General features: G+C 41.0%; 1 protein-coding gene across 5 annotated transcripts in view; it reads left to right on the top strand.

Moving 5' to 3' along the window:
* The window catches only part of CLCN3 (chloride voltage-gated channel 3), an 83757-nt gene that overhangs the window by 7167 nt on the left and 50046 nt on the right, over positions 1-26544 (top strand). For 4 of the 5 annotated variants that reach the window (XM_060015303.1, XM_060015302.1, XM_060015307.2 and 1 more), the window contains exon 2: positions 4805-4980. In XM_060015303.1, coding sequence (XP_059871286.1) covers positions 4821-4980 — 160 coding nt within the window. In that variant the 5' untranslated portion in view covers positions 4805-4820. The remainder of the gene's footprint in view (positions 1-4804; positions 4981-26544) is intronic. The other variant, XM_060015304.1, reaches the window with a different exon arrangement.

Raw genomic sequence — 26544 nt, 5'->3', positions numbered from 1 at the left:
GAGGGGTCCTTGGGATGGAAAGTTCTGTGTCAGTCAGTGTCAATATCATGATTGTGCAAGAAGTTACCATTGGAAGAAACTGAGTAAAGGGTATATAGGAGCTCTCTGTATTATTTACAACCACATGTGAAATCACAATATCTCGAAATAAAAAGTTTAATTTAAAAAAGTGAACCCCTCGTAGGTGTGTGGTACTGTGCTAAGCATTGCAGAGTTGAGTACAGATGGGCACAGCCAGGCCTCATGCCACCCTCCGGAGGGAGGACTTATCACGTGAATCGGGGTGACGTTACACCTGGGCTAAGTGCTGTCAAGGAGAGGTGTGAGAACTCACAGTGAGAATTTGACCTGGTCAGGGAAGCCTGGCCCAGGTAGGAGGTAGGTTAGGAAGGCTTTCCTTACAGCTGCATGACTTTGGGCCAGTTACTGCAACTCTTTGTGCCTCAGTTTCCTCATCTGTTAAATGAGGATGATAACAGCACCTAAGATTTAGGGTTTTGGTTGTATTTAGTACCAATCTTAAATGAGTTAACTTGTAATGTGCCTAGGATGGTGCCTGACATATAGTAAACTCTGCTTGAGAGGGTTTCTTTAAATTAATTAATTAATTTTTATTTTTGGCTGCGTTGGGTCTTCGTTGCTGCACGCAGCCTTTCTCTAGTTGTGGCGAGCAGGGGCTACTCTTGGTTGTGGTGCACGGGCTTCTCATTGCGGTGGCTTCTCTTGTTGCGGAGCACAGGGTCTAGGTGCGCAGGCTTCAGTAGTTGTGGCATGTGGGCTCTAGAGCGCAGGCTCGGTAGCTGTGGCTCACAGGCTTAGTTGCTCTGTGGCATGTGGGATCTTCCTGGACCAGGGCACGGACCCGTGTCCCCTGCATTGGCAGGTGGATTCTTAACCACTGCACCACCAGGGAAGTCCTTGCTTGAGAGTTTGTTAACTGAATAAAGGGATGCTTGAGGTGAGAGCTGAAGAATGCCTCGGAGCATTACCTAGATGAGGAGGTGAGGGTCTGTTCCCGGCTCAGGGAGCAGCTAAGCCTAGGGCAGGGGCTGGGGCCGGCCTGGTGGGGCTGAGAGGGAGATGTTCGCCCCGGGAGAGGCAGCAGAGGCCAGGCTGCATGGGCTTTGTGCGCTGTGTGGAAGAGTTTGTCTGCTAAGCATGGTGAGAAGTGATTAAGACCTAAATCCATGGCATGTGCAGAGATGACCCATCAGACCTGCTTTTAGAAAAGACCATGCTGGCTGTGGTGTGATCAGATGACAGAGGTCAGGGTGACTGTACATAGATCATTTGGGAACTCACTGCAGTGCACCAGGCCTTCTCCCTAGAGATTTTCATGGGTTAGCTCTACTTTTCCTAGCTCTGCAAGAATGTATTTGCAAGCCGCTGTGTCTATTATAATGTTTTGTAATGGTTTTAAGTATATTTTTGACAATTTAAAAGGAAAAAAATGACTTTGTAGTATTGTTTTCATTTTTTATATGCCAAATTTCAGCTGCTGTATTATGGTTTAAATAGCCTTTTGTAGTCAAGCCTGGGAATCGAGTTTGAAACCTAGAGTGATTTAACACTGGTGTCCAGATTCCTTCTGTGTATTTCTTTTATGCTACCATAGAATCTTGACTATTTTATAGCAGTGCTGTGCAATAAAAACAGTTGTGCTGCAAATTCAAGACACATGTGAAATTTTCAATTTCTTAGTATACACATTAAAAAGGTAAAAAGGAAGTGGTGAGATTAATTTTAATAATATATTTTATTAAACCCAGTATATCTAAAGTGTTATTTCAGCATGGAATCAATATGAAATTTTTAATGAAATACTTGACATTCTTTTTTGTCATGAAGTCCTACAAGTGCAGTAGATATTTCTCCTTAGAGCCGTGTTTCAGGACTAGTGGCTGCTGATCACACAGGTCAGCTCTACAGGTTTCTGGGTTAATAAGAATAGTTCTTTTTAAGTTATTGAATTTATAGAAATAGGAACCCATGCAGGCCTGAGTTTAATAAACCTTTGGAACAGAGTTGGTTGCTCTTGTTATAAGGAAAGGTATGGAGTCTAGATGTCTCAGAGGTGTTCGTGATATGAAGTTTTTAGACATTTTGAAAGGGTTAAGTTAGCAGTCATCACTAGTGGTTTTTGAGGACTTTCAGGGATAAAATGTAGGAGCTATGTTGGAACTTGCTGATTGAGGGCCTAGGACACAGACAGTTTTATTTTAGAGCGATTTCTCAGTGTTCTATAGCCTCTAGCGAATTAACGCTCATTGACGTATGTTATCACATGTATTAAGCGCTTCTAGTGTGACCGTCGTGTAAAGAAGTGAAGAATAGAATGTTTGTGTCCTTTGCAAAATCTTAGCATATGTGCTTTGCTAATCAAAATTAAAATGACTCTTGAACTATTAATCCTTATTTTCTTTTAAAAGCCTTTTAGTTATTTAGTCAAGAGACACAATATTGAATTTGATCACCTCTATGGATACTGCAGAGTTCTTAGCATAAACAGTTATTTTCATACTATTCTATTTTAACATTTACCTTAAAATAAAACTTTTTTTTTTTTTTTTTGCGGTACGCGGGCCTCTCACTGTTGAGGGCTCTCCTGTTGCAGAACACAGGCTCCGGACGTGCAGGCCCAGTGGCCATGGCCCACGGGCCCAGCCGCTCTGCAGCATGTGGGATCCTCCCGGACCAGGGCACGAACCTGTGTCCCCTGCATTGGCAGGTGGACTCTCAACCACTGTGCCACCAGGGAAGCCCAAAACTCTTGTTTTAATTAGTATATTCTAACAAGTCTCAGTATAATAGGCTGTCTTTGGTGGAGGTAATCATAAAACATTAATAAAATTGCAAAGTGGTAAATACTTAATGTTTTCTTTGTAACTTAGGTGCTAGGTTTTGGTTATTCTCCCAAGACCAGATTAACACTGTTGTAGAGAGGATTTGTTTATTGAAGACTGAATTCATTTCTCTTTTTTCACCTGGTTGATTGAGAAAACAGTCTGGCATTTTGACCACTATTATCTGTATATTATGTTCCAGTCACTGTGCCAGATGCTGAGACTAGAGCTCTCAAGCTTCACCTTCTCTCAGGTGGTCTTTAAGTTAGGAAATTTATATAGTATACCTTTTAAAAGTAGTTATCAGTATTTTATTTTTCTAAAAAGTGTAAAAGCTTTACAAATAAATTTTTTTTAACTACAAATAATTTTTAATCGTTGCAGCTCTTTGAGGTTGTTTTTCCATGTGCCGAAGGAACATTTACTGAGGACAAGAGATTATCTTAAACCCCTTCAAATCTTCAGTGCTAGAATTCAGCACTCGAATTGGAGTGCGCGTCACTCCATTCATCCTTTACTTTCTATGTGTACTCATCATGACAAAGCTAAGAAGTCTTGCTTTACTAGGCTTACTGGGTGGACCGCTCCTACGGCTTCACCTTTCAAGTCCCACACACGAACCTCTCAAGCCTGTTGCTGGTGTCTAGCTCACTAATGTTGAACTGTCATTTGGGTGTTGAGCAAGTAGGTGGATGCATTTAAAACATCAAACTATTTAGGAGTTACATTGTTTTTAAAGTATGGAGTAAGAACAGTGAAATGTGTGCTTACTTGTTATCTGCTGGGAAAAAATAGAAATCGTGACCTATTATACTTTTCATGGCTGATATTTGACCATGGGCTCTGAAGGTTTAAATTTTAAATGGGGACTTCCCTGGTGGCGCAGTGGTAATGAATCTGCCTGCCAACGCAGGGGACACGGGTTCGAGCCCTGGTCCGGAAGGATCCCACATGCCGCGGTGCAACTAAGCCCATGCACCACAACTACGGAGCCCGTGCGCCACAACTACTGAAGCCTGTGCGCTTAGAGCCCGTGCTCCGCAACAAGAGAAGCCACGGCAATGAGAAGCCCGTGCACTGCAATGAAGAGTAGCCCCCGTTCACCACAACGAGAGAAAGCCTGTGTGCAGCAACTAAGACCCAACGCAGCCAAAAATAAATAAATAAATAAATAAATTTTAAAATGATGAAAGGAGAATGAAATTTTAAAAATGTGTAAATGACAGTATTTTAAAATTAGTATTTGCATCTGGTAAGGTATTCAAAAGGGGCATACAGTTTCCCTCTCAGACCTGGTACTTCAGTCACTGTTCCTTTTCCCTGTGGGGAGCTTTCTTGGAACTCCCTCCGGAGATGGACTGTACATACACAACCAGTTGTGTACTGTATTTCATCCTCTACCACAGCCCCCCTTTTTCGGGGGACCCCCCACATATATTGTAGTGTACTATAAACCCTTCTCTGTACTTTGTCTTTTAACTTAACGATTGATCTTGGAGATTGTTTTATACCACTACCTGAAGAAATTCTTCATTCCTTTTTACAGCTTCTTGGTGAGAATAGAATTATTAAATGATCCCCAAAGACTTAACACAATAGAGTTAGCTATTGTTACAGTGAATCAAGTTAGTATATATATATTTTTAATACAGAGATCAGAAGTTTCCTTCGACTTATTAAAGTAGATGTTTTTTTTTTTTTTTCGGTATGCGAGCCTCTCGCTGTTGTGGCTTCTCCCGTTGCGGAGCACAGGCTCCGGACGCGCAGGCTCAGCGGCCATAGCTCACGGGCCCAGCTGCTCCGCGGCATGTGGGATCTTCCCGGACCCGGGCACAAACCCGTGTCCCCTGCATCGGCAGGTGGACTCTCAACCACTGCGCCACCAGGGGAGCCCTAAGTAGATGATTTTTATTATATGTTGGGAAAATGTTAAAGCCATTTTTCCCCCTTTGTTTTTTCAGATAAGCAGACAGCTAAATGGAGTCTGAGCAGCTGTTTCATAGAGGCTACTATAGAAACAGCTACAACAGTATAACAAGTGCGAGTAGTGACGAGGAGCTTTTAGACGGAGCAGGTGTGATTATGGACTTTCAGACTTCTGAAGATGACAACTTGTTAGATGGTGACACAGCAGTTGGTAAGTTTGGCATTACAACTCTTAGTATTTATAGTCATGAATGTCTGCTAATAAATATATACATTGTTTTATTGAGGTCAAGTTTTGGGGTTATTTTTCTTTTTCACTGTGGTATTTCATGTAACATAAACTTAACCATTTTAAGAGTGTACAGTTCAGTGGCATTTAGTACCTTTACAGTGTTATGCAACTACCATTTGTGTCTAGTTTTCATTACCCCAAAAGAAAGCCTTGTATATAGGTACACTTTAAAATTTTAGTATACGTAGTACAGAGAGGTATACAGCTGTAATTGGAGCTGTCAGAAGAACAGAACTGATGGGATACACAGAGAGAGAGAGGCATGTAGAAAGAGATTTATTATGAAAGATTGGCTCATGTGATTGTGAAGGCTAAGTCCCACCGTCTGCCATCTGCAAACTGGGGACCCGGGAGAGCTGGTGGTGTAGTTCCAGTCCAGACCCAAAGGCCTGAGAACCAGGGCAGCCAGTGGCGTAATCCCAGTCTGAGTGCGAAGGCCCAGACACAGGAGTGCTGATGCCCCAGGGCAGAAGAAAGATATCCCAAATCAAGCAGAGAGCAAAGTTTTTAGTCTACCGATTCAACTGCTTATCTCTTCTGGAAAGACCCTCACGGACACACCCAGAAATGATGTTCTGCCAGCTATCTGGGCATCCTGAAGTCCAGTCAAGTTGACACATAAAATTAACCATCACAACAATCATCACATCACAAGCGTGGAAAGTAATGAATTTCTACAAAGTGAACACACTTATATACCTCAATCAAGAAATAAAACATGACTGGTTCCCCCAGAATCCTCCCTTGTTCCCCCTTCCAGTTTCAAAGGTAACTATTATTTTGATTTCTATCACCACAGACTACTTTTGCAGGTATTTAAACTTTATATAAATGGATTTATACTATATATATTCTTTTGAGTCTGGTGTCATTTACTTATGTCTTGATTCATCTGTTTTCTTTATATAGCAGTAGTTAAATTTATTTTCATTGCCATGTAGTATGCCATTGTGTAAATATGCTGCAATTTATCTGTTCTACCCATCATATATTTTTAAAGGGTATTTAGGTTTTTTAATTAAAATATATATTTTTTAGATTTTGGCTATTAATAATAATGGTGCTGAGAATTTTCATATACATATATTTTAGTGCATATCATTTACACAATTCTGTAGGATTTATACCTCAGAATCTCATCTCAGGTTGTAACCTGTACATTCTGTCAGCTGTGTGTGAGTTTTGGTTGCTTCACACCTTCACCAATACTTGATGTTATCAGTTTTTAAAATTTTAGCTATTCTAATTGTGGGTGCAGTAATCTCATATTTTGGTTTTAATTTACATTTGCCTAATGACCTGTGAGTTTAAATGCCTGTGGTATGTTGATTGGCTTTTTAGATAGCCTCTTTTGAAGTGCCTGTTCAATCTTTTTACCTATTTTATAAGAGTTCTTTATGCATTCTGATTGAGTCCTTCGTTAGGTTTATGTATTGCAAATGTCTTCTCTTGCTCTGTGGTATGCCTTTTCACTCTTTTTTTAGCCGCTTGGCAGCATGTGGGATCTTGCCGGACCGGGGCATGAACCCGTGTCCCCTACATCGGCAGGTGGACTCTCAACCACTCTCAACCACCAGGGGAGCCCCCTTCTCACTCTTAATGGAATCTTTTGATGAAGGTGTCGTCAATTTTAATGAAAAGCAGTTAATCTTTTCCTTTATTTTTTATACTTTTTGTGTTCTGTTTAAGATAGCTTCCCATACCTCAAGGTCAAGAAGATATTCTCTCGTTTTCTCCTAGAAGTTTTATTTTTTGTCTTTCACATTTAGATTTATAATCTACCTGCAATTAATTTTTATATGTGATGTGAGTTAAGTGTTCAGGTTCATTTTTTTCCCATATGGATAACTAGTTGGCTCATATATTGAAAAAACCTTCCATTCTCCAGAGTACTGCACTGACATCTTTGTCATCTGTCAAGTGGATGTATTTCTGTAGGTCTGTTTCTTGACTTTTTACTCGCTTACATTGAAATACTTGGCTATCTTTGTACCAAAACCCAGCATATATATGAGTTTTTGTTTTTCACATTGGTTTTATGTAAATGTAGTCCATTTACATTTAAGGTAACCACTGATATATTTAAGTTCAAATCTACTATATTTATGTTCTATTTGTCACAGCTGTCTTTTTTTCTTTTCTTTCTTTCTCTTCCCCCCAGTACCTTGTTAGTTATGCATTCTCTTTTATTCTGTTTGGTGGGTTACTCTAGAGATTATAACATGCACTCTTATTAGTTCTACTATAAATTACTACTTTTACCACTTTATGGGAAATGTAAGGGCCTTACAATACTTTACTTCTTTTTATCCCCCCTCCTGCTTTTTGTGCCATTGTTGTCCTCTCTGTTAATTCTTTATATATTTTAAACTGCATGAGACATTATTATTGTCATCTTGTGTCAATGCCTATTTAGATTTTGTGGCTTTACTTTTTCCATTGCTCTTCATTCTGTCCTGCATTTTCATGTTTCTGTCTGGGATAGTTATCTTTCCGCCTGAAGAACTCTCATTAGTATTTCTTTTAATTATAATCTACTAGCAATAAATTCACACAGTTATAAGCCTTTGTTTCACCTTTGTTTTTGAAGGGTATTTTTGCAGCTGTATTCCAGATCTACAGTTATCTTCTTTGAACACTTTAAAGATGTAATTCTGGTGTCATTTGCCTTCTGCTGAAAAGTCAGCTATCAGTGGTATTTTCCCCTACTCTGGCTTCTTTTAAGGCTTTTTTCCTTGTCTTTGGTTTTTCAGAAGCTTAACCATAGTGTGCCTAACTGGTTTTCTTTGTATTTATTCTGGCTGGGGTTACTAGAACTCCTGAATTGTGACTTGATTTATTTATTTATTTTTTATTTCATCTTTGGATAATTTTGACCAGTGTGTCCTCAAATACTGTTTCTGCCATCTCCCCTGCTCCCCACCTCTGCCCGACCCCTCTTTTAGGACTCCATTCACATGTGTTACATCTTTTCACTGAGATCCTTGTGTCTCTTATGCTCTTTTCTGTATTTTCCTTTTTTCATTTGGATATTCCAACTCATTAGGGTAAATACCAAGGAACATGATAGCTCGATCAAATACTATGTTTAGTTTTGTGAGAAGCTGCCAAACTGTCTTCCAGAGTGGCCGTGCCATTTTGCATTCCCCCCGGCAACGAATGAGCGTTCCAGTGCTCCACATCCTTGTCCGCATTTGGTGTTCTCAGTGCTCTGCATTTGTTGCAACAGGTGTGTAGTGCTATCTCATTGTTTTCTATCAAGTTTTGAATTTCAGTTATTTATCAGTCATAAAATTTCCATTTGATTATTTTTTTTCTTTATTTTTTTGGCTGCATCGGGTCTTAGTTGCGGCACGCAGGGTCTTCGTTGAGGCACGCAGGATCTTTCGTTGTGGTGCAGGCTCTTCGTTGTGGCGCATGGGCTTCTCTCTAGCTGTGGTGCGCAGGCTTCTCTCTCGTTGTGGCGCGCAGGCTCCAGGGTGCGTGGGTTCTGTAGTTTGCGGCACACAGGCTCTCTTGTTGAGGCATGCAAGCTCAGTAGTTGTGGCACGTGGGCTTAGTTGCCCCATGGCATGTGGGATCTTAGCTCCCTGGCCAGGGATTGAACCCGCGGCCCCTGCATTGGAAGGCAGATTCTTTGACGCTGGACCACCAAGGAAGTCCCTCCATTTGATTATTTTTAAGTAGACTTCTGTATTCTGGGAGAAATTCAGTGTGTGTGTGTGTGTGTGTTTTTCCCTATTAATCACTTGTTTAAAGTCTGTGTCTTCTAATGTATGGATCACCTGTGGGTCTGTATCTTTTGCCCCTTTTTCCTCTTGGTTTTCAGTCTTTTGGCCCTGACTGTGGCTGGATGGGCTTTGTAATTTTTTTACAGACTGCTGGACATTGTGTACAAATAATTATAGGTGCTCTGGATGATATCTTCACCGTAGTGTATTTAGGTTTTTTTGGCAGGCAGGTAGTCTAGGATCCAATTACAATGATCCCATCAAAGATGGAGAGAATTTTCAGCCTGGTTTCAGACTTTCTGAGGGTTAGTCTATTTTGGGCTGACTTTATTTTTAGGGCACAGCCCCTTGAGGATTTTAGTAGAAAGCCTACTAAAGTGTGTTTACGAAGACTTTCTCTTTTTTGGGCCCTTAAATTCAGTTTCTGTCTCTCTGGCATTTTGAAACTGATGACAGCTCTGCTTATCATTTTAGTCTCTTAACCACTGCCGTGTGCTTGGTTTCTCAGCCTCTTGCTCACGAAGTTTAGGAATTGTAGATATTTTTAGGGAAAAGCATCATAGCATGAACTGTTCTCTTTTCTCCAGGATATTGGCCCGTTCAAGTCCACTTGCCTTGGTGGTTTTGTCTCCGTGGCCCCGTGAGACTGGCGAAAGCTCCCAGCTGGGCCTCTCAGTCACGGTGCTGCTCTGAACCAGGAAGCGACTCAGGGCAAACAGTGACCAAGGCTGTTAGGTTTACCTGTTTCACTTCTTCTCTCAGTGTTGGCACTTCAGGTTCTCACGCCTTGTATCTTCTCCGGCTATTTTGTTAAATGTTCTTTGATTTAAAAACAGCAGCAGCAGTATTTTGCTGTTATTAATCATTGGCTCACCTCATCATTGATGGAGTTTTTCCTAATTTTAATTACAAGTTATAAACCAGCTAAACACATGTATTCATAATTTGAAAAATCAGGTGAAATTTAACAGCATACCCACTTTTCTGTGTTTAAGTAGCTCCTTGGCCCTGTGTGTGAAACAGAGAAGTAATGCAGGGCAGTAGAAAGACACAGGAGGACCTCGCTCTTTCTATCTTTCCACACTGCCGTCCAGTGTTGGTGATGTCTTCACTCATGGTTTTCCATAGGACACAGTGTCACGTAGGAAGGAAGGGGCAAGGGGGGAAGAAAGGGTCTTTTTTTGTTCTTTTTTTTTTTTTCTCTATCAGGGAGGACAATTTTTTAGAACACAGAACACACTCGTACGTCACTGGCCAGAAGTGGGTTACATGACCACACCTAGACTGATCACTGACTAGGAGGCTTTTTGACTGGTTAGAACAATCATGATTTGTTCCTTGCAGTTAGGCACATTACCAACCAAACAAAATTAAGGTTCTGTTAACAAGGGAGAAGTTGGAATGACCATAGGGTAAGCAACCATTAATGTTTCTCATACAGAGTCTGTCCTCTGAGTTAGCCTGGTTGAAGGTACAAGTTGTGGAACAGTGGTTGACGACAACTATCTAAGTGTCCAATTGGGTGGTACAGATTATAAATTTTACATCTCGAAAAGAGGATATTATTTCAATACCTGTTTAGAATTGTGGAGTGTTCTGGAAAGGGAGATAATGCATGAAGGCCCAGCGGTAGGAAAAGATATTAGGTTGTGAGACAGCGAATGTCCTTGGTAGGATGGTGATACCCTTTCTTTCAGCAGAGCCGAAGTGGTTCTGTTCACAGTAGCTGGGAGACGACAGTCCTGCGGTAGAAGTGCGGGCCTCAGCGAGACCTCCCTGCCCGGGTCAAGGCAGGTGCCCAAGAAGAGAGCTCATCTCTGTGTCTGCTCTGTGTGTGGAGCATGGAAATAGACAATGGACAAGCAGTTGAGTCTTTGTGTGTGTGTGTGTGTGTGTGTGTATATATTATGCGGGTCTCTCACTGTTGTGGCCTCTCCCATTGCAGAGCACAGGCTCCGGATGCACAGGCTCAGCGGCCATGGCTCACGGGCCCAGCTGCTCCGCGGCATGTGGGATCTTCCCGGACCGGGGCACGAACTCGTGTCCCCTGCATCGGCAGGCGGACTCTCAACCACTGTGCCACCAGGGAAGCCCCAGTTGAGTCTTAAATATTCTTTTATGACTCAATATCTCTCTAGAATACCAAAGAATAATTAATCACTGGAAAGAACTGGTAGTGTTTGGCATATGTGTTGAGTAGAAATCTTATGTTCATTGACTTTCAAGTTGTAGACCTGAACTTACATCTTGGCTCTGCCAGTTACTCGCTCTGTAACCCTTGCAAGTCACTTTGCCTGAGTTTTTTCCTCTGTAACTAGCAGTGGTACTCTTTTCTCCTGTGTTCCTTCCCCTTTAGGTGTATTAGACTTTGTTCCCCCAACTTGAACAATTTTCTTTTAATTTAGCGTTCAAGTGAGATGTCAGGAACATTGCTGGTAGTATTAAAAAGAGATATAGTTCTAAAACTAAAATACGACTCTGGATTAGGATTTAGGTTGTAGAGATAAACCACTTTGGACTCCCCTGACTCCACTGGATAATTGAGTTACTTATTTGTTACATAGCTAGCCCTTGTTTTGAAAGCAAAGAGATGGACCCAAATCTCAAAAATGAAATCAGCCTTGTCTGCTCAGAGTGAATCCTAAATAATCCAGAACACACTGTGACTAAAAAATAGAAGTTATCCTTAGTAATGATGACTAATTAGTAGTGTCGAAAATCTAAGCTAGTGAAAAGCTGAAAAATTACACTTGATATGTATTTATATTAAGTATATTGAGTGAGTCACTTTAGTCTAAAATTCAGATTCTTTGGAAAATGCAAAATTTTTCATTACAAGTAGCAGGAAGAGAGTGCCAAGGTGTTGTTGTCAGAGTTGTATTCATTAAAGAGAACCATAAGGTTCTTGCTTCACTGAAGATGAAACACACGCGCGTTCCTCTGTACAACTGAAGTGTTATTCTTAAATGTACGGCTCTCACTGGGAGTAAGAGAACTGGCTGATGGGGTAAAAACTAGAGTCGGCCACTGTTCAGCAAATTAACTCTCAACGGTTAATTCGTGTTAATGACGGTAATGAGTTTAACATTTAGATTCTTCTATCCCGCTTCGTCACACGTGAATTGTGAATAGTATGGCTTACTTGCTGTATCAGGAGTCACTCCCAGCTCTCTAGATTGTGTGTGGATGGTAGTGTCACAAACCGAGAGAGGAAGTGGGCAAGGAACGGTAGCATCCAGAGGGCTTGCTCCTGATTGCTTCTGTTTCCTGTCTATAGAGAACCTTAAACCAACTCGGAAATACTAAATTCAAATGTCAGGTGTTATTTTTATTTCCAAGACCTTGGGACATATAATCACTGGGAATGGAATGCAGAGACATCACACAGATGGTTGTATTCTGTTTCACATATGTATCACATCCTGAGCCTCAGAACTCAGAAACCACGTAGAGCTGCATGGGCTGAGAGGTGGGTCGTTCTGTTCTAGGTCTTGTGACCCTTCCACCTCTGCTCAAACTTAACTTACCTAGGGGCTTCCCTGGTGGCGCAGTGGTTGAGAGTCCGCCTGCCGATGCAGGGGACACGGGTTCGTGCCCCGGTCAGGGAAGATCCCACGTGCCGCGGAGCGGCTGGGCCCGTGAGCCATGGCCGCTGAGCCTGCACGTCCGGAGCCTGTGCTCCACAACGGGAGAGGCCACAACGGTGAGAGCCCCGCGTACTGCAAAAAACAAAACAAACAAAAAAAAACACTTAACTTAACCTTCTGAGCTGTTACAAGAGATTCCAGCATTTTCATTTGCATATCTACTGTTAGATTTAGCTTTATTCAAAATGTTGTGATTTTATTTGTCACATACCCTCTGGGTGGTGTGTTTGTCAGAAGTGTCTCTACTAGAAATTTCAGCAGGAAAGGCCTGGCGAAGTGGATGCAGAGGGACCATGCCAGAAGCTGGCTGACCATCTACAGGATACCTCTTAGGATTTGGCCAAACCTGCCAGTGCAGGGTCCAGTCCTTTGTCCTGCTAGACACAGAAGCATGGTGTCAGCCCCAGGAAACTGAGCTGTTTCTTAGAAGTGGATTCATATTAACCAGGATCTTACATCTTGTTAGGTAAAAGTGCGAATGTATTTACAGTGAGTAATATACTAATGCTTTACTTCATTTGAAAGAAAGGACGTAAAGCAGCGTATAAAGGTACACAAAATTCAGTAATTAACATAAGTATTTGAGAAGCCTGAAGCAAAAGGAAAACAGGTTGAAATGACATAAAATGTAGAGATGAATGAGGCCAATGAAAACATTAGCGATATACTACTTACTTTCTGAGGGGAGACTAGGAATTTGGCTCTAAGCTTTGTAGCAGCAAGTGAAATGAGGGAACCTGTTTAGTTAAACATTATGAAGTGGTTCCTATCTATGTACTAGACTGAGTTTTCAAGACTTTGCTTGGAGTAAACAGCAGTGATTTTCACAGGGCTTTTGTGATAACATCCATCAGTATTGCTGACTTGAATCACAAGACCTAATTCCACAAGGGTACTGTATTATATGGTACAGGCATTGATTATTTATGATGATCTGGCAGGATCCATAGGTGTATCTTAGAGTATCTTGGAATAGATGGACAGTATGAAGAGTTTCAGAAGTCATCAAGGTATATTATTATCGATTTTTTTTTTGCTGAAGGTTTGATATATATTAGATAGCAGTGATTTTAGAATTATATTTCGGAATTATAACGGAGCTATTTACTTACATTCAGCTCGTTTTCCTTAAGAAGTTGAAAAGCCTAACAAAACCTAAGACTGAATAGAAGCCGCTAGAAGGCCTCTTAATGAAGAGTGGGCAGGGTTGGGGGTCTTTGTTTTGAAAATAATTTTGTTCCTACTGGAAGTCATAGGTAAATGATTAACAGAAGGTCCAAAACTTATGTTCCATGTGACAAGATCATGATGATTGCAGCTATGATAGATTTTAAAGGGAGTAGCTACCACAGACATTAAAAAAAAAATGTATTCACAAAATGCCTGGTTTTAACTAATATTTAAGTATACCTTTTAAGGCAATAGTTCTCAGACCTTTTTGTTCTCAAGATCCCTTTCTGTTCTTAAAAGATTATTGAGGACCCTAACAAGCTTGTTTTTTTTTTTAAATGTAGGTTATAGCTATCCATATTTACCGTATTAAAAATTAAATTTCAATCCTTTATTAATTCACTTAAAAATAACAACTAGTTATAACATTAATAACACTTTTTATGAAAAAAATAACTGTTTTCCAAAGTAAAAATAAATTGAGAAGAGCAACGTTTCATGTTTTTGTAACTATCTCTAATGTCTAGCTTAATAGGAAACATCTAGATTCTTAGATCTGCTTCCTCATTCAACTTCGTGTAATGTGTTGTTCAGTTGAAACCTATGAGAAATATGTAAGAAAATTTGGCCTTATACAAATATATATTAAAGAAGAAATAATTTCATAGCCTTTGCAGATCATTGTGGATATCCTTCTTTGATACTACACCCAAACTCGGCAGAGGGTAATTTCTTAAAGGTTAATTGCAGTGTGGTAAGTGAACCCATACTAATGAACTTTCTGTGTTGCGTTACATTAAAATCCATTGGCCTATCTTGTGCTTTTGAATGGATCTATTACCCATGCATGCTTTTATAATATGCATTAGTCATTTGGAAATTGAGGCAGTGATTTATCAGTTTGCTAGGGTTGCGGTAGCAAAGTACCACAGACTGGGTGGCTTAAACGACCGAAATTAATTTCCTCACAGTTCTGGAGGCTGAAGGTCCAAGATGGAGGTTTTGGTTGTTCGTTTCTTCTGAGGCCTCTCTCCTTCGCTTGTAAATGGCAGTCTTCTCCCTGCGTCCTCACATGGTCTGTGTATATCTGTGTCCTGATTGCTTCTTCCTTGAGGGTACTAGTCCTACTGCATGAGGCCTTGCCCCAGTGACCTTACTGAGCCTCAGTTACCTTTTTAAAGGCCTTACCTCCAAGTCTGGTCACATTCTGAGGTGCTGGCGGCGAGGGCTTTTATCATATGCGTTTGGCAGGACACGGTTCAGCCCATAATTCAGATTTATGCAGATCTTGCTAATGTTCACACATTTTATTACAGAAAACCAACAAGTCACATTTTGTTGCCACCAATCCCACAATCCCATCAGAAGTCTTTAAGTGCTGGGCAGCTGTCAGGCTCACACTGGTGAATACAAGTTTTCCAAACTTTAATTTTTGCTTTTCCTCAAGAAGGAGCCATTGTTCCACGGTATACACAAAAAAGACTTTGTGTATTCTTCCCATTAAAAGGGTGTATACTCAAGAGTTGCTATTTCGTAAAGCGAATAACCTTTACTGTTTTATGAAGGACATGTGGAAGGGAAACAGGCCTTTGTTCTCTGGTGGTGATGTGGTGGCACAGAGTACAGTGCCTGCTCGTCCATCTCGGTGCCCCTGCTTGGCTTTGTGCTAGGTGCCAGCCGTGTACCTGCTATTACTCATGTACCATAAATACTGTAGAGTGAAAAAGACAGATGCTGTTGTGGAGGCTCACTAACCCTCCCACCCCCACTCCGAGATCCCTGGGGCCTGTCATCAGGTTACTTTACATGGCAGAAGGACTTTGCAGTTTTGAGTAAGTGAGGAGTCTTGAGATGGAGCGATTTCTCTTGGATTATCTGGCTAGCTCCTTGCAAGGCGGAGGCAGGAGGCTGAGTCCGAGACCCGAGGCTGGGGTACTAAGAGGAAGGGGGCCGCGGCCCAACTGGAGAAGGAAGCTGAAAAGGGCAAGGGGAGAAGTCTCCCCCGGAGCCTCCAGAAGGAGCGCATCCCGGCAGACACCTTGATTGTACACGCCTGACCTCAGCATCTGGAAGAGAGCACGTTTGTATTGTTTCAGACCACTCAGTTTGTGGCAGTCTGTTACAGTAGCGATAGGAAACTGGTGCAAATGTATCATTTCAGTCATACACAAATGTGTTATTATGAAAATGTTTTAACCCCACAGACCCCCTGCAAAAGATCCTGGGCATCTCTGGGGGGGGGGGGGGGTCTGTGGGGCACACGTGACCATACTGTGAGAATTCTGACTTAAGATAAGCCCGCTGCAAAATGCACATTGGGTGACTGAATAAGGTGACTTGCTGTGTTGTATTATAAGCTATAAGAATGGAAGGGCTTATATAAAAAGGGTAAAATCTGTTTGTATAATGTGATCCCAGTTCTCTTAAAATACTATATACACACACATACCCCGCACAAATTTGGACGGAGATACACCAAAATAATGATTTTTTCCCCTGGGTGGTGGATTTTTTTTTTTTTTAAATGCTTTGCAGTGTTTTCCAGATTGTCACCAATTTGTCTTCAGATTTATAAAACTGAGCCAGAACTTCCAACTCACTATAAGGTGTATTTGTCAATGTAGGAAGATAGAACATATTTCATGAATAGTTTAACTTGCTTTATAACTTAAAATTTAGCCATGTGGCAAATGGGCCTTCTTTGGTTCTCTTGTGCTGGGCGTTGTAAATGTCAGGTTGGGGCTTGTGCCTGGCCGGCATATCTCCAGGTCTTTGAACATGTTTCCTCTGCCTGTAATAGCAGTTAGTACTGTGCTTTGCTTCTCAGGTTACACCTCACGCCCCTAGAAGGCCTTCCCTGACTTCTCAGGTTTGGCTTAGGGGCCTCTCCTGTGTTGTGAACTGTGTTGCTTCTGTTGTAGGTTTGCTTTCCTGACTTTTCTTATTTGTTTTGGTTGTAGCTTGCCTTCCTCCTAGACTAAGCCCACTATCTTTCTGTCTAATTATCCTACTAATTTGTGTTGGCCTATAAGCCACTAATTTTTCTGTCTGCATTGTTCTGTTTAGAGCCGATCCATTATGTACTGATGACATATCTGAACCCTTGATGAGCAATCTTATTTTCCTTATTTCTGAATTTTGTGGGGCTGGGATATTAGTGAACTGTGGACAGCCACGGATGTTGTTTATTTCATCCTCCCTTCTTACCGTGTTTGATATATTGGCATACATCCAGTAGAAGCTTGTTAAAAGTTTGCTACTTTATAAAATATTCATCTGTTTAACATATTAGCTAGTCTTATTTTATAGTGTTTAGGAGTCTGTTTTCCTTTTTATTTATTGAACGAATATTGGTGTATTGAGAAAAGTTTTGGTTTAACTGGACATCTATGAAGCCAGTAGGATATTCAGTGGAGTGGTAGGAACTGTTATTCACCCATGTTGTTACAGCTGTATTGCACAGGGGCCCAAAGTGGCAGTGTCATCGTCATCCAGGAGGGAAAAGGCACAGGATGGAATATACTGTCTGTGTTACATCTAGCTCCCTGATGGTCGTCACTGTCATCACTTCTGTTTCTCATTTTTCTTATCTGAAAAATGAAGACAAAATATCAAATCTATTCTACCCACCCAACTCAGATTAGTTTTGAAAACAAAATAGAAGAATATAGTAAAAGAAATGGTGCAAATGTTGCTGTTATACCTGAGAGTCCTTTGTGGCAATTTTGGTTTGGGTGCTCAAAGGTTAAACTTACTTATACTTAGTGTAGCCATTAAACAGATTACATCATGACATTCACATAGATTATCCTGGGTTCACAATAATCTTATATGGTTAACTTCAGGGCTTAGTGATGACTTGGCTTGCCTTGGAGAAATGCTGATTCTAGACCTGGGGCAGGGAAAATACAAGATGAGCCCAGGGTATGTGTAGTACCAGAGGAAGGAAGTGCTCAAAAACAGAAAGATGAAGGCGTGTCAAAGGAACACTGGAACCAACCTGAGAGAGTACCTAGTGACCAAACCTGGAACCATTTGAGCAAAAACCAATAAGGTAGAATTGGATTATAACCAAAGTGTAAGATAAATATAAATGAATACATATACAAATAAATAAATGGGGGGGAAAAGACAAGTCTCCCATGTAGAATTACAAATAATTTATGTAGCTATTCTACCCTCATGGAGGAGGAGCTTAACTCCTACCTCCTCCTTTGAGGATGGGCTAGACTTAGTGACTTACTTCCAAAGAATGGAGGAGGGGAAAATGATAACCGAGTACTGGATGTTCCCACCAGCACTGAGGCCATATGGATGTCACATACTCCCAGTACGTGATGAGAAGGGCACTTGCCTTTGTGATATTCTTTCGAAAGACCCATAACCCCAGTCTAAGCACAAGAGAAACAATAGACAAAGCTAGACTGAGGGCATGTTTTGCAGGACAGGGTTATGAAAAACAAGGAAAGACTGAGAAACTGTCAAGACCAGAGGAGTGGAGGGAGATGCATTGACTAAATGCAATGTGGTGCCCTGGATGGGACCCTGGAATAGAGACAGGACAGTAACAGAGAAGCTGGCGAGCCAGAGGATGTCTGGGCTTGACTTAGTGGTAATGTACCAATGTCAGTTGCTTAGCTGAGCAAAATGTGCCCTGGACACATAAGATGTTAACAGCCTGGGAAACTGAGCGAGAGGGATTCGGGACCTCTTTGTACAATCTTTGCAACTTTTTTTTATAATAAATCTAAAATGAGTCCAAAGTAACGTTTATTGTAAAATATGTGTAGGAAAGAATTAACTTGTAAATAATAAAAGCAAATGTGCTTATTGCAGAAGATGTGAATGAGAAAAGGTAGTAAATTGAGATCACTTGTAACCCTACTACCCATGGATAGCTGATTGTTTTCGTATCTTTTCTCTAGACTTAATTCTATGTATAATCCATTCAGCAAATAATTCTTAGCCTCCTTTATGGGCCAGGCACCATGCCAGGAGCTCGGGATAGAGCAGCAAACAAGAATGACGTCTCTCTCATGGAGTCTGTGCTCTACTGAGAGAGAGCGAGCGGCGTTAAAATAAATGATAATCCCACAAGAACCAGTTACGGTGGTGTTGTGGGAAATGCTGTAAAGAAGCAGTACGGGCGTGAGGACATGTGTGTGGGGGGAATCTAAGATGCACCATTGGAGTCGAGAACTGAAAAATGAGGGGTTGGGCAGGTGAGGGAGGGTGGAGTGGGGGCCCTGGGAGTTCAGGTACAGGTGCAGGTACAGGCGGGGGACCCTCAGGGAGGAAGGAGTTAGGAGCTAGAGGCGGGAGGGGCTGAGGCTGAAGAGGTAGTTAAGCGAGGTTGAAATCCTGCATTTTAAGGTTTGGGCACTTTTTCCTAAAGAGTGATGGGGGAGTAATATGTTAGTAATTTTAGAAGATTATTCGGCTGCCGTGTGAGCAGGTGGGTTGGAAGGTAGTGAGAGCAGGGAGGTAAGTGTGGTAGGTCAAAGGGAGGTGATGGTTCTCTGACGGGCAGAGTGACAGATGCAGAGCAGACGGATTCAGTATAGCTTCTGAGGTGAAATCAGGCAGACATGCTGATTGTTTGGATGTGGTTTTGGGGGTGAAAAGAGAGTTAAGTGTTCTGTATTCCTAGCGCATGAAGCTGGTAATGCCATGTATGAGGCGGGACCTTTCTCAGTTAATATTAAAAGCATTGCCTTATGTACAAAAGCTTACCTTAATAATTTTTAATGGTTGCATAATATTTGAATACATGAATGTATTCTAAATTCCTAGCAAAAATTACTGGGAGGAAGGCATTTATTAATATCTGTTTATGTGTAGTGAATACAGTGGTTTGCAAATGGATGGTAGGATTGTTGCTAAAGACTCTAAATGCTGCTAAGACAGTTGGAGCTGGTCGTTTCCTGTGAATAAGAATAATGAAGTTCTTTGATGTCAGCTGCAGGTAGAAAACATTAATAAAGTAAGCCAAGAGGAATCTTTTAGTGAGCTCAGTTCCTTGCATGGAGATTTGTAAGCAAAACCAAATTACTGATAGTGTAAAGTTGTGGTATAGCTCAGAAATCCAAGAAATGGATTCTGAGTTAGGATAATCTGACTTTGCTACAGGTCTTCAGAGGTTACGTTTGTTCATGATGTCATCAGTAGGTGACAAGTTGATTTTAGTTTCATCGGGCATCTACCTATGACATTGGTGGCATGGTTCTAGTGAGTGAGGCATTTGGCCCTAAAGTTGAATTTGGCAACATAAATTCAACCCTTTAAAAAACATGAAATGGTTACATCGTGAATCCTCAGTAAAGGGTTTTTTAGAAATTCTTAAAATCAAATTAATTAAACACTGCCACTACCATTTAATGGTTATCTGTCAGCAGAAGGTCAAAACTCTTTCAAACAGTCTACTCAGAATTATTTTTAGAAATGAGCAAATAATTCTAGGGTTCATCTGATACTTATTCTGAGCAATGTTCTTAATACATATGACACCCTTCACATTCTGTTGACAACTACCTTGTAAACATTTTCTGCACCTGTATTTCCTACTTAATACGTGTGGAGTAGGGGACTTTGCAAATTTGTGTGCTTGGATAAGGTTTAGGTCACACATTTAGGGAGAACTAACCCATACTAAGTTTATGAAGTGCTGTAATTCAAGATGTTACTAATGAACTAGGAAAAAGAACTTGGTATTGTAAAGTGGTGTCTTGGTGAAATTAGCCGAAAATACCAATGGAAAGCTGATCAAATACTGGTTGGATATCCTAAGGAATGTCATTGGAAAGAAGTGAGCTTAGTTTTGATTTTCATATATAGAGCCTGAGGATTTGTACCTCAAATGTCACCTGTAATGGTTGTCTTGCTCCACAAAAAGAAGTCCATAGAAAGTTAACTAAAATTACTCGGTCAATGAATAATTGTTTGGTACATGCACTCTACCCCTCTTACCCTAATGTCATGATGTAATGAATTGACTTTGTTCCTGTGCACGTAGAGCATTACTTATGAACTGTTCTTGGGAGAATTGAGAAAATAGTCGGTTAAATCCCGTTTTGTGTTGTGGTTCCAGTTAAAAATTTCAGTTGAAAAAGGCTTCAGGAGTTATGAACTAAGTCTATAAAATCATCAGCTGAAGTAAATACATAAAATCATAGGGAGTCTGTGGACCTGTTTAAACAGTTCTAAACCACTATCATTTAGAGGAAGTTCTTTGGAAGAATCTATGCTTAGAACAAGTGAAAGTCAGTGTAGATACTTATGAACCTGTTATCTGTAACTGATTGACACTGTAAATAAGATTTGACTAGAGGGGTTTAGGATAGGGAAGAAAAAAAGAATAATAAATCCACACTAAATGTTAGTAGAATTAGAGATATTTAGGATAAATTTCTAACTTTTCAGACTTTTGAATTGTGAGGTATAACACACATCAGAAAAATGCGTAAAGCATACTTCTGCAGCTTAATGAATTATTACAAGGCAAGCACCTTTGCAACCCACTCAGGTTAAGAAAATAAAGGATTACTGTACTCCAGAAGCTTGCTGATGACAACCCCTTCCCTTTCCCTAGAGATAAATACTGTTTTCTCTTTGTCTAGTCACTTTTTTTAACTTTACTTTATGGTTTGAGCATCTAAGTATGCATCAATTGGATTATAATTTAGCTTTGCCCTGTTTTTGAGGGTTAAATAAATGGAATCATACAGTAAATTTTTTTTTCCTTGCTTTTTTTAAAAAATTAATTTATTTATTTTTGGCTGTGTTGGATCTTCGTTGCTGCGCTCGGGCTTTCTCTAGTTGCGGCGAGTGGGGACTACTCTTCGTTGCGGTGTGCGGGCTTCTCATTGCGGTGGCTTCTCTTGTTGCGGAGCACGGGCTCTAGGCGTGTGGACTTCAGTAGTTGCGGCACATGGGCTCAGTAGTCGTGGCTCGTAGGCTCTAGAGCGCAGGCTCAGTAGTTGTGGTGTATGGGCTTAGTTGCTCTGCGGCATGTGGGATCTTCCTGGACCAGGGCTCGAACCCGTGTCCCCTGCATTGGCAGGCACATTCTTAACCACTGCACCACCAGGGAAGCCCTGTTTCTTGCTTTTATGCAGCATGATTTTGAAGAATCTTCTTTGCTGCAAGTAGTAGCGTTTATGATGTTGCTCTAGACTATATCATTCTTTTTTATAAATACACCACAGTATACCTACTCATTTTACTACTGATGGATCTTTGAGTTCTTAACAGCTTTTGGTGGGTACAGACAGTGCTATTTTGAATACTATCCATGTATCCTAGTGGGTATGTGCACAAATTTCATTGGTCTGGGTGTGAACTTGTTGGGCTGTAGGCTATGTTCTCCGTGGTGGTGTTCTACTTTACACTCAGGTAAGCATGTATGAGAGCTTCCCTGGCTCCACATTCACCGACCACTTGATGATGTCCGACTTTTAAGTTTGTCCATCTGCTGGCTAGGTTATGGATTCTGATTGTGGTTTTAATTTGCATTTCCTTGGTAGCCAAAGAGATTCAGCATCTTGTCATGCTGATGAGCCATTTGAAAAAATTTTTGAAGTACCTATTCAAGTCATTTGTTGATTTTTCTATTGCTGTATCTGTCTTAGAGGTATGTAAAAGTTATTTATTTCCTATAAACAAGCTTTTTGTTAAATGTGTTGTAAATATCTTTTATGCTATGGGTGGTATTTCACTGTCTGTCTTGGTCTGTTTGGGCTGCTATAACAAAAATACCACAGACTGGGTAGCTTCAACAACAGACATTGATTTCTCACAGTTCTAGAGGCCGGGAGTCTAAGATTGAGGCACTGGCTGACTCCATGTCTGGTGAGAAGGAGCTGCTTCTGGTTCATAGTCTGCCATCTTTTTCTTTGTCCTCTAGGGAGCTCTTTGGGGTTTCTGTTATAAGAGCACTAACCCTATTCACGAGGGCTCCACCCTCATGATCCAGTAACCTCCAAATACCACTACATTGGGGATTCAATATATAAAATTTTTAGCTTTCAATATATAAATTTTGGTGGGGGCTTCCCTGGTGGCACAGTGGTTGAGAGTCCACCTGCCGATGCAGGGGACACGGGTTCGTGCCCCGGTCAGGGAAGATCCCACATGCCACGGAGCAGCTGGGCCTGTGAGCCAAGGCCGCTGAGCCCGCGCGTCCGGAGCCTGTGCTCCGCGACAGGAGAGGCCACAGCAGCGAGAGGCCCGTGTACCGCAAAAAATAAATAAATAAATAATTTTTTGTGGGATACAAACATTCAGTCTATAACATTCTCCTAATGGACAGACTATGAACAGATGTTCTTAATTGTAATGTGGTCCTGTATCATAATCTTTTGTGTTACGGCTAATGCTTTTTGTCATTAGAAAAATTTCCCTACCCTGAGGTCATGAAGATACTTTTCCCTATTATTTTGTAAGAGCTTTATTTGCCTCTCACATTCAAGTCTATAACCATCTGAGTGATTTTTGTGGGTGTGTATGGATAAGGGTGTATTTAATTTTTTTTTTTTCATGGAGGTAGCCCGTGGTACCAATGCTACTTACTAAAAAAACCATTTTCTTACCCACTCTTTTATAGAGCCACCTCTGATATATATCAAGGGTCATATGTAAAGGAGGGTCTATTTCTAGATTCCCTATTCTGTACTGTTGGTTATTTTTCTAGCTTTATGTCAAAAGCACTCTGTTTTAATCACTCTAACTTTATAAACAGTCTCAGTGTCTGGTAAAGCAAGTCCTCTCACCTTATCTTTAAGAGTGTCTTAATTATTCCTGGGCCTTTTCATTTCTATGTAAATTTTAGCTGAGTTTGTCACAGAAACTCCTGTTGGGGTTTTGTTTTGTTTTTAAATTGAAGTATAGTTGATTTACAGTATTGTGTTAGTTCCTGTTTTTTTTTTTTTTTTTCCTGCGGTACGCGGGCCTCTCACTGTTGTGGCCTATCCCATTGCGGAGCGCAGGCTCAGTGGCCATGGCTCACGGGCCGAGCCGCTCTGCAGCATGTGGGATCTTCCCAGACCCGGGCACGAACCTGTGTCCCCTGCATCGGCAGGCGGACTCTCAACCACTACGCCACCAGGGAAGCCCTGCAAGTCTTTTTTTAAAGGAATTAAAAAAAAAAAAAAAAGCATGCAAATCCTAACCCAAAGAACATTGAGCCAAGTTCTGCATTGGGGTCTGTTTTAACTAGTCTTCACCTCTGGGTTGCTGTTTTTCTATATATATTGCATTATGTATGTCTAAAAGATGATAATTCTTTTAAAGGCTATTACATCTAAAAAATAAATAATTCCTTGTAATCAATGATCTTGTCTATTTCACATTTCCCCAATTGTTTCATAAAAAATTGTACATTGAAACTGGTTGATATATCTTTTAAATCCTTAAAAAAATTCTATAGGGCTCTCCTTCCCTTTTTTTTTTTCTTACTGTGTATTTGTTGAAGAAACGAACAAATCAGTTCATTTGTTTCCCATTTTGAGTTTTCCTGATTGTGTTCCTGAGCTGTCATTTAACATGTTTCTCTGTTTCCTGTATTTCCTGTAAATTGGTAGTTAGATCTAAAGATAAAAAACATTTTTGTTTTTTATTTTTTAAGCACTTCTAATGTTGTAGATTTCTTGGATCATGTGGGTTCAGAGGGGCTTGAAGGTTGAACATTACATATAGTTATGTATGTGTAGTTATAGTGCATGGTTATAATCATATAATCATGCCCTGTGCCTCCCTGATTGTCACACCTTCAGAATCCCACATCGGTTTGAGGTTAGAATGGAGGGTGTATTTGGAAGTAGAAGTACGTCCCCCTTTTGAAATTCTAAGTCCTTTTTTATGCAGAGGTTCTGTCCCACGTGTGGACTAAAAAAAAAAAACAAAACCGCAGTGTGAGAGTTGTGAGTTAAGTTTTATTTGGGGCAAAATGAGGACTATAGCCCGGGAGACAGCATTTCAGAGAGCTCTGAGAAAGTGCTCCGAAGAGGCTGGGGTTAAGGTCAGTATATATGTGATTGTGGCGAACGGGGAGTACATGCAATCAAGCACGTATTTTTTGCAGAAGGTTTCTGCTAGTCACGAGGAGCAGACGTCACCAAGAAAGATTTTAGTGCTTTTCTAGATACGAGGAGATGCAAGAATTGGGCTCATAAAATCTTTTCCTAAAAATATCTATCTGAAGACCTGTTCTGCCTGTTTTCCCCAGAGCCCAGAGTGCCTGCCTCCTTCGTGCTCTCCACCCTGAACTCCTCTCAGGGGGTGCGGAAGGTCAGCAGCCGCAGCGGCTCAGGATTTGATCCTTGTAGAGGTAGATGGCAAGTGCCAATTTGTAGGTGACATGAGCATTCCCCTGCCCTGCACCACAGCCGTGCCTAGGAGTTCTTGAATGTGTCTTCTGCTCTCTTTAACTGTAATTCAGCTTCTTAGTCTGATAATACCTAATCTGTGTCGAAGTCCTCTTCGGCCACACCTTCCAGTTTACCTCTTCCCTTTCTAAAGTGTAATTGGAAAGCACCTTAGCCTGAATAATAATTCTTTTACTTTAGGAGAAAGTGGCAGCCATGGACCCCATAAGCATGAGAAATGTGTTCATTTCTGCAATTTTTTTAATTTTCAGATTTATCATTACAAAAGTAATCATTTATTTCAAAATTAAGTAATGGTTTAAAATTTTTAAACAATGTAGAACTTTATATAAAGTGAAAACTGAATGTACCATCATCCTCCCCACTTCCACCTCATTCCTTCCTCAGTGATAATTGTTAAGTTTGGTATATCTCATTTGAAACTTAACTCTATACAGATACACGACATATTATATATACATGCATACATATACAAATGTTTTGTTCTTTAAAAATATTCAAAACTTTTTACTTATGCTACAAAACTTTTATCTATGCAACACCGTCAATGTATTTTATAGGGGAGGTATTCTTCCCCTTCTAGTTAGTGTTAGCTAGCTATCATTTTCATTTTTCCTGTATGACCAAGTTGTAAATCAGGAAAAACAGGTTAAGAGAGTGCCTACAAATTACCAAGAAAACTTGTAGATAGCTTTTCATTTTATAAAAAGGCACGGTAGAGGGCTTGCCTGGTGGCGCAGTGGTTGAGAGTCCGCCTGCCGATGCAGGGGACACGGGTTCGTGCCCCGGTCCGGGAAGTTTGCACATGCTGCGGATCGGCTGGGCCCGTGAGCCATGGCCACTGAGCCTGCGCGTCCGGAGCCTGTGCTCTGCAACGGGAGAGGCCCACGTACCGCAAAAAAAAAAAAAAAAAAAAAAGGCATGGTAGGATGTAAGTAGTATAAAAACTAAATTATTTATAAATGCCATATAGCATATATTTTTTAAAAGTCTTATACTAGTAGAACTTAACACACCAAAGTACCAAAAAGGACCAAATTTATACTTAGTTAATTTAGCAAAGTTAGCTCTTTGTTTAAAAGTTCGCTTTCCTTGTTTAAAAAAATCATTTCGGGGTTTCCCTGGTGGCGCAGTGGTTGGGAGTCCGCCTGCCGATGCAGGGAACACGGGTTCGAGCCCCGGTCCGGGAAGATCCCACATGCTGCGGAGCGGCTGGGCCCTGTGAGCCATGGCCGCTGAGCCTGCAAGTCCAGAGCCTGTGCTCCGCAGCGGGAGAGGCCTCAGCAGTGAGAGGCCCGCGTACCAACAACAACAACAACAACAAAAAATCATTTCGGGTGGTTGGGGGCTCGTATGGGACAGGGTCGTGCCAGGGCGGGGGGGATGGCGGGGAGGGTGGAGTTGCTGGGCTCTGACGCCTTTCTCCATGCAGAAAAAGGAAAAAAATCATTTCCAAGAAAATTGGAAAAATACAGAAAATAGAAGGGGAAAGCCACCCATGGTCATTTCATAAATGTTAATAGCCAGAATCAGAATTAGATGGAATTGTCCTAT

The sequence above is a fragment of the Delphinus delphis genome, chromosome 6 (assembly GCF_949987515.2).
Source record: "Delphinus delphis chromosome 6, mDelDel1.2, whole genome shotgun sequence".
Lineage (NCBI taxonomy): Eukaryota > Metazoa > Chordata > Mammalia > Artiodactyla > Delphinidae > Delphinus > Delphinus delphis.
This window is presented reverse-complemented; position numbering and strand designations above follow the sequence as displayed.